This window comes from Athene cunicularia (genome assembly GCF_003259725.1).
Source record: "Athene cunicularia isolate RWA chromosome 23 unlocalized genomic scaffold, athCun1 chr23_part1, whole genome shotgun sequence".
Taxonomy (NCBI): Eukaryota; Metazoa; Chordata; class Aves; order Strigiformes; family Strigidae; genus Athene; species Athene cunicularia.
In genome coordinates this window covers 5,964,087-5,972,002 of record NW_020799130.1, presented here as the reverse complement: position 1 = coordinate 5,972,002, position 7,916 = coordinate 5,964,087, and the positions used below count along the sequence as shown (strand labels likewise).

Sequence of the window (7,916 nt, the reverse complement as noted above, 5' to 3'; positions counted from 1 at the left end):
TGCTGCTCTGAGAGGAGAAACACGGAACGTTCCCGGGGCCTTCCCGGATAAACTCTTCCCTCTTCCACCGCAGGTCACCGTTATGGGGATCATTCGACACGCCGAGAAAGCACCGACGAACATTCTCTACAAAGTGGACGACATGACGGCAGCCCCGATGGATGTCAGGCAGTGGGTCGATACTGATGTAAGCATCAGATTCGTTATCAACACACTCCCTTAAAAGCTTTTGGGAGCAGTGAAGAGAGAAAAGTTACAGAATCATAGAATATCTCAAGTTGGAAGGGACCCGTAAGGATCAGCAAGTCCAACTCCCTGATCCTCACAGGACTTCTTTATCAAAAAGATGTGGATTTTCTGAAAAGCGTTTTAGGGATAACGTGTCTCAGAAATCCAAGGGAGCTGCTGCTGTAGCAGAGTTGCTGTGTGTGACTCTTCTCCTGTTTTGTAATTTATGCATGAGACTGCATTGATTCACTTTGTATAATTTCTTAGAGCTTAGGTGCTGAAACTCGGCTGTTATTTCATAGCTGAACCAAGAGATGCATGCTCAGCCCTCCAGTGTAGAAATATTAGGAGAGTGAACAGAGATTTTGTATGTGGCTCAGTGACTGAGGTGAAGATACGTATGAATGAACGTTGTCTTGTTTTCTGATGCCTGACTCCTGAAGTGCTGCTGACTTTCATTCATGCTGGTACAGCAGGTCTTTAAAGCTAGACCATGTTACTGTAACATATATTTGAAGGCAAACATCTGGGTTGGGAGAGTAATGAGGCAGACATTCAGTTGGCTTAACTGCAAGTTTATCATCACTTCTGAAAAGGTTGTGGCCTGCTTCCATTCCCCTAGCTAAGTTACACAATTGAACACCTACTTTTGTACAATTTGAGGGTTCTTTACTCTTGTTGCTCAGTGAAAATCTCTCAGAAGTGGACAGACAGCAGAGCAGACAGCTGGCTTTGCTGTCAAGTGTACATTGCGTTCAAACGAGCAAATGTTTTGTTTTTCTATTTTTCATTTCTGTTTGTGTTTACCTGACTGCTCTTACTGGACATAGGAACGCATGCTGTTCCAGAGAAGCCTCCTTCCTAAGTCATTTATTTTGATAATTGAGAAATGGAAATGTGAATCAGTGAAACCTTCCTTTCTCCTTTTCCTCTCTGTTAGGAGGCAGGTGGTGAGAATGTTGTGGTACCTCCAGGAACTTATGTTAAAGTAGCTGGTCATCTTCGGTCTTTCCAGGTGAGATGATGTTGCCCATGTCTGGCCAAGCCCCCAGGCTAGAGCGCTGGTGTGAGGGTTTGGTGATTGGGAACAATGTTAGTGGGCTCCCTTTAGAATATCCACTTGATTGTGGCCTTTGCTCATCCTTCCTGTGGACAAATCAGTGGAACAGAATTACCGGCCACCAGGTTCTTGGGTGTTTGTACTGTAGAGCTTAGACCAGGTTCTGGTTAATGGGGATGTTTCTTGTAGCATATTCTGTGACGTGGTTGTCTCATAACTAAATATATGAATAAATAAATAATAGTGCATGCATTAAAGCAAAGTGCAGTTAATTACCAGCCGATTAGAAAGAGAAGCTCTGCTCTCTGCATTGTCTTGCAAAATCACACAAGAAAGTGTAAGGCAGAAAGTTTTGGACTAGTACATGTAGACAAGCTCCCTACCCACCACTATCCCTGTTCCTGGAGAGAATGGTTGGATTGGCTGTTAAGCATGTTCCTGCTCCTGTGTTATTAACTTTTTTCCTTTGCCTTTTTTTTTTTTTTTTCTTTGAAAGAATAAGAAAAGCTTGGTGGCATTTAAGATCATGCCTCTGGAAAATATGAATGAGTTCACCACACACATACTAGAGATTGTCAATGCACATATGATCCTCAGAAAAAATCTTATGGTATGTACTTGGCGAGATCCTGATTCCATCCTGGCCCTTACTGGGTTGTTGGTTATATCCCAAAGAGAGGAACCTCTTGGTTCATTGGGGAAATTGTATACGTGCTGGGGGGCTGGAAGGCTTGAAACTGCTGGAGGGCTAGAGTGGAGCTGTAATGAGTCCTGGCTTCCTTGGAGAGAGGTTGTGTTGCCATCCATTTCCAGCAGTTTCTTCTGGGAATCTATTTTTAATTATTGTTTCTCTGAAATAACACCAGGTCTTTAATGCTGTGGGCTTGCGGCAGCCTGTGTAACCACAGCAGTTTTACTCTTGTAATTTCAGTCTGCATCAAGAGTGCCCCAGTCGTTTTCCTCCGGTGGGATGGGTGAGATGGGGGGCTATGGAGGAGGTGGCAGCCTGCCAGTGAATGGGCTCACGGCGCATCAGAGTCAGGTGGGTGCAGGCAGCTTCTCCAGGAGCACAGTGTTCGCAGCAGAGGCTGCTGTGGTGTGAGGTAGGACACAGAAACACCAGCTCGGTTACTCTTTGAGGACAGATAGTTCTTCCTCAACTGTGCTGTCTGCCCATGATAGAGAAGCTCAGCTGAGTGCTAATGGTGGCTCTTGGTTTTCCAGGTGTTGAACTTGATTAAAAACTGCCCTGTCCCAGAAGGTATGAGTCTTCAAGAGTTGAAACTTCAGCTCCACAATATGAGCATGTCGACAATCAAGTAAGTGTGTAGAAGCGAAGGATGTTCTGGAAATCCAAGGAGTCCTTCCTGGAGTCTGATAAAAGGAGGCAGAGAAGAAAACAGTGGGCAAGCTCAGATCCTTCCTTGTGGAACTGTGCTAGTAATTTCAGCTGTTCCCAGTAGGATGCAGTAGTGAGCTCTGAAGCTTCAGTGAGCTGTTGTCAGTGAAGGGGTGATAAAATGCTTCTCTCCGTATTTTCCGAGGTGTTTAACAGTTCAGTAGCAAAGTAGTAGGTACCTGGGAGTACTGCAGTGCCTCAGCAGTATTTTATCCCATTCAAAGACTACCTTGCTCGCTGTGCACTCATCAAAACTCAGGAATAGACTCTTTGTTCTCTTCTTTGTTGTCTCTTATAACTTCTCCTCCCTGAGACTTAGAAAACCAGTAATTAACGTCCATTATCTTCCTGCTGCCTTTGAAGCAGAGTGGCAGGTACTCCTTCTACCTGGGAAGTACTGAGTGGTGGCCTTCCCCTCTGTGGCAGGCTGGGCGCTGCGGGGGAATGTCTTGCTATAGCTTTGGAGAAACTCAGTGCTGCTGACTGCTGGAGCAGCACTGAAACTGCTCACTGGGTAGAGCCACCAGGAGCTTCCCATGACAGATGCCAGAAGGGGACAGTAAGGATGGGGTTTGCAAATGGGAAATTCCCGAGAGAAAGGTGTTGGCAAGAACTAGGGAGCCATTGATTTTTCTTTTTTCTTCAAAGGCAAGCCGTTGAGTTCCTCAGCAGCGAGGGACACATCTACTCCACTGTGGATGATGATCACTATAAGTCAACGGATGCTGAGTGAAGTTACTTCCAGCTGGATTTAGTTCTAAGCAAATGCTTGTCGGTGTTTCAAGTTACCCTGCCGAGCTTTGTGACATGGAAGGTGATCTTTGCTCTTTCTAGCCTCTGAAAGTCCCAGTTACTCTATGAGTGCCTCCACCTTGGAGTTCAGGGACGAGCAGAATGTACAGGATTCTGTTAACTGGACTCAATGATGTGCTGTGACCATGTAACAAAGCATAAACAGATGTGGGAAAGCTGAGTTCCCACAAAGCTACATCACCTTCAGTTTGTTTTTGTCTCCTTTGAGGATGCCTGTGTTAGAAAGAAGAACCTTTCTAATCTTGTCCTGGGCAGATTGTCTTTTGTTTCCAGAGCTGTTTCTCCTAACTCAGCTTCCATTACATTTCATTCACAAAGTGGGTAGCTATCAGTATATTCCACTAATGTATAGTAATCATGAATAGATTTTTTAATTGGTTTCGTTTTTGCATTTAAATCTATATTTGTACTATGAGCTGATCTTGTTACTAGAGCTTTTGAATGTTTCCAGTAAATTTTTAATTTGGGTAATCTTGCATGTGTGTGTGGCTCTAGCGGCTTCCCTTCTTCCTTAAAGAAAAAAACTGTCTACATAAAAACACAGCTAATGCTTTCAGAGTTTCTTTAACTATACTTATTTTTTCCTTAGCTTTTGAAGTAAATTGCTTTAAAAGGTCAAACTGAAGTGAAGGGATGCCAAGAAATAATTGTGTTACTGAAGAAAGCTACATGTTGTACCAGTGTTCCAAATACAGGCAGGGTGATTTCTGCCACCAAAAGTAGTTTAGCTGAAGCTCAAATGAATTGCATCATGTAGAGCAAGCTTTTCTTTATCTTTAAAGCATAGCTGAGAAGACGAAGGAAAGAGCGGGGTTGGTATTGGTGCTGTATCAGTGTGGAGGGTTGTGTGTTTCCTGTTCCCCTGCACGGTCCTGCCTTGTTCAGGGAGGCAGTGTGCTGGGGGCAGCATATTTCTGTCCACTTAGTCATGATACGCTTCCTCTTACACAAAATGCAAAGCTGAAAACTACCTTCTGGGAATAGTTTTGCATTTGTTAATAGAAGCACTTCAGGAGTTTTGAATATTAATTGAGGAAGGTTTTTTTCACCACGCCCCTGTCAGGCGTGTAGCTTCTCACAGGAGGAACCACAGCATTTGTGGTGAATGTGGTGCTGAAGGACCCACCATATTTCAAGCTTGAAACGCTCTTGCTGCCCGTCAGGGGAGCCCAGTTTGCTGTACTGGCCTAGCCTGGCCCTTGGTTGCTGCTGCTGAGTTCTTGGGGACACGGGGCCAGCTGGAAGAGCTGCGCGTGCAGCCAGGGCTGATGCTGGTGGGCTCCGGGTGCCACTGGGAGTTGCGAGTTGTGGGATTTTTGTTACCTGGGAGTGGTGAAGTGACCTGGCTTTGGAAAAGCACTTCATCCCTGTGTACGCATCGTGGGGCTGGCTGCTGGACCCAGGCGTTAGTGCTGGGGCAAAACCCACTGTCCTGCTCAGCTCTGTGGCACAGCTGTAGCACTTCTGGGGCCAGGTTGTGCTGTAGGTGTGTGACAGCTGAACTGCCAGGCAGAGTCCAGCAGAGCTAGAAGCCAAATTACTGTCATTTCCCTTTTGCAAGAGGTGTGCGGGTTAGGAAGAAAATCCCTGATGACTTGGAAATGAAGATGAATGAAATTGCTTGCAGTAAAGAGAATAGTTGTGTGACTGGACAAAACACTTGTGACTGGAGAGGAAAAGCTCATCGGCTGGGGAGGGAGTTTAAGTCTTTGCCCAGTGTTTCTTTCCTGTTTGATCTTCAAAGCATCCAGGAGCATCTGCTCTCATCTGGAGGGTGAGGCTAGAAGGATGATCTGGAATAGGTCTTGTAGGACAGAAGCATTGGTTGCTTCACAGAAAGTTTGCATTTAAAACTATCTGTGAACTACCTGTGAAATCCAAACTCGGAATGCTTTTGGCTCAGATGAAGGAGACAAGGAAAAACATTTGGGCATTTTCAGTTGTTCTGGTTTCCTCTGTGTTCTGCTCCCCTCCTCCTTCATGGAGCCCATCTTCTCCCCAGCCATATTCCAGCAATTACTTTTATCCCTGGGAAAAAACAAAAATAGATTTTGTGGTGACTTAAACGCCACTGCGGTGGGTCTCGGTTGGAGTTGTGTATGTTGTATGAAGCCATGAAGACAGTCTGAGAGATTTGGGGCTGTTCAGCCTGGAGAAGGGAAGGCTCTGGGGAGACCTTAGAGTGGCCTTTCAGTACATAAAGGGGGCTTGTATGGAAGATGGAGACATTTTACCAGGGCCTGTAGCGACACAACAAGAGGCAATGGTTTTAAACTGGAAGAGGGTCGATTTAGACTGGACATAAGGAACACATTCCTTGTGATGAGGGGGGTGAGGCCCTGGCACAGGCTGCCCAGAGAAGCTGTGGCTGCCCCCTCCCTGGAAGGGTTCAAGGCCAGGTTGGACGGGGCTTTGGGCAACCTGGGCTAGGAAGGAATTGGACCAGATGATCTTTCAGGTCCCTTCCAACCCAAACCATGCTGGGATTCTCTGATCCTGTGATTTTTGTGCTGTTAATGAAAGGCTCGTACCTGTTTGCAGATGGGAGCTGGGTTGTCCGACCTTGGGTATTTGGTAAAAGGACCTCAACAGCAATAGCCAGTGTCTCTCTCACAATGCTGGTTTGAGAGAGTGCTGATACTGAGTGTAAATCTCAGGGCAGAACTAAAGCCAGCGAAGTAAACAGCCCAAACCCAAGCCAGGACTTGTGCCAAGTTCAAATGAATGAGACCCTCTCTGCAGCTTTGGGACTCTGCCCAGGGCTCTGGGTGAGGAATGACAGGAACTGAAAAACTGAACCCAAAGCTACTCTTCACTGGACTAGGGTAAAAAAAACCCAAAGCAGTCTGATCTTAAATGAAATTTAAATAGTTTATTTTCCAGCTCTGATTTGAAAGAAGAGGAGCGCAATGCATGATGCAGGAGTGAAACACCTACTTGCTTTTGGTGTAAAGTTCTCCCCTTGCCGGATCTTTTCCCTTAATGCACATCAGGACTATGAGGTCTTTGTCTCTGCCACTTTCCTTGGGTTTTGCCAAACTTCCAGGAAAAGAAGCATTGGTCCTTATTTGTTTTTCAGGTTATTTTTTGCATCCCATGCCATGAGTGCAGCAGAGGCCTTTGTAGGCGCCAAGAATCTGCAAGAGCAAGCAGGAGGGGGCCATGGAGGTCTGGGACAGATGTTGCTTCTAGTTGAAAGTGTTAAAATGAATGAGAAAAATGGGTAAAAAATGGATGAGAAAACCAGCAAAACCAGGGCCTGGGCTGGCATCTTGGTGGCTGCCCAGCTGTGTGCTGGTCTGGTGCTGCTGGAGGGTCCCCTGGGTGACAGCTGAGGACACCACAAGGGGATTTATTCTGTGCCTGGGTCTGTCCTGACAGCATACAAGCTGCTTGCCTTCGAGGAAAGCGAGTGCCTCTCTGCAGGATCAAGGCAGTTGGAGGTTGCACTGGAGATCCCTGAGGCTGTGTTTAGCCTCTGCAAGTAACCGGTGTCATGTGAGGTCTCAAGAGTATTTGGAGGCTGGGAGCTTCCAGAAATTAGAGGGCTAGAAAGGAAAAATTGTCTGCATCTTGTGAATTGTCTTTTGAACATTGTTATCAACGGTTTCATAGTCATGTTCGGCGCTGTCGCTCTCTGTGCCTGGAAGGGAAGGGAGAGCACAGCCTGCAGACCTGCACTGCCACAAACCCCACGTCCCTCCCTGCCCTCCCCATCTCCCTGCTCTGAGCTGCCTCGGGCACGGTGGGGACCGAGGGCTGAGGTGAGAGGGGCCTCCCGTGGTGCTGCCACCCCAGTCACCAGCCTCTGGGGCCACAGATGCCCTGTGATCCTGGGGGTGGGGGTCGTTCAGTGGCAGACCGAGAGGTGCTCAGTGCACCACTGCCCTCGAGGTCAGGCCGTACTGCCCCTTGTGCCATGGTCCCTGTGTGGGACAAGGCGTTGGGGTGGCCTCCCCATGGGTCCCCCTGTTTGTGGGACAAGGAGATGGGGCAGACCCTGTGGGTACCCCCAGCCTGTGGGACGCAGGGGTCAGGCAATCCCCCATGGATTCCCCCTGCATCTGGGACAAGGGGAAGGGGAGATGCAGCACCCGCAGGGCCCAGCTGGCTGGAGCGCAGCGTCACTAGCCGAGCATCCCTGCGCCAGGTCCCCAGGAGGACAGTGCTGGGGAGGTGGTGGCTGGTTAAACACAACCTGCTGATGCTGCTGGGGGGGCCCTGTCCTCCTGCCAGGGCAGTGCATCGCTGGGTCAAGCCCCACGGAGGGGTCAGGGGCCTCACCTGCATCCCTGGGGGGTCCCCGCCAGCCATAGGTGCTGGGTCGAGCCGGGGTTGGGAGCGGTGGCAGTGGAGATGCCAGGCGGGTGCTCGCTGGCGGGGGGCTGGGGGCCAAGGGCTGCCTTCCCCCAGGGC

At 48.3% G+C, this 7,916-nt stretch overlaps 2 protein-coding genes across 3 annotated transcripts in view; one reads left to right on the top strand and one right to left on the bottom strand.

Annotated features, from left to right (window-relative positions):
- The first annotated feature begins 66 nt into the window (after positions 1–66).
- Positions 67–3,968, top strand: RPA2 (replication protein A2). 2 transcript variants are annotated; one of them, XM_026863386.1, is made up of 7 exons: positions 67–187; positions 1,169–1,243; positions 1,785–1,898; positions 2,220–2,330; positions 2,513–2,607; positions 3,336–3,436; positions 3,522–3,968. In XM_026863386.1, exons 1-6 carry the CDS (start codon positions 83–85, stop codon positions 3,418–3,420), a joined length of 585 nt encoding a protein of 194 aa, XP_026719187.1. In that variant the 5' UTR covers positions 67–82; the 3' UTR covers positions 3,421–3,436; positions 3,522–3,968. The 2 variants fall into 2 exon arrangements, with proteins under 2 accessions (XP_026719187.1, XP_026719186.1); XM_026863385.1 differs by having other exon boundaries at positions 3,336–3,968.
- Positions 3,969–7,048: 3,080 nt separating this feature from the next.
- The window catches only part of THEMIS2 (thymocyte selection associated family member 2), an 8,011-nt gene continuing 7,143 nt past the window's right edge, over positions 7,049–7,916 (bottom strand). Inside the window, exon 5 of the mRNA XM_026863245.1 lies at positions 7,049–7,143. Within this exon, the coding sequence (XP_026719046.1) occupies positions 7,049–7,143 (95 nt within the window). The remainder of the gene's footprint in view (positions 7,144–7,916) is intronic.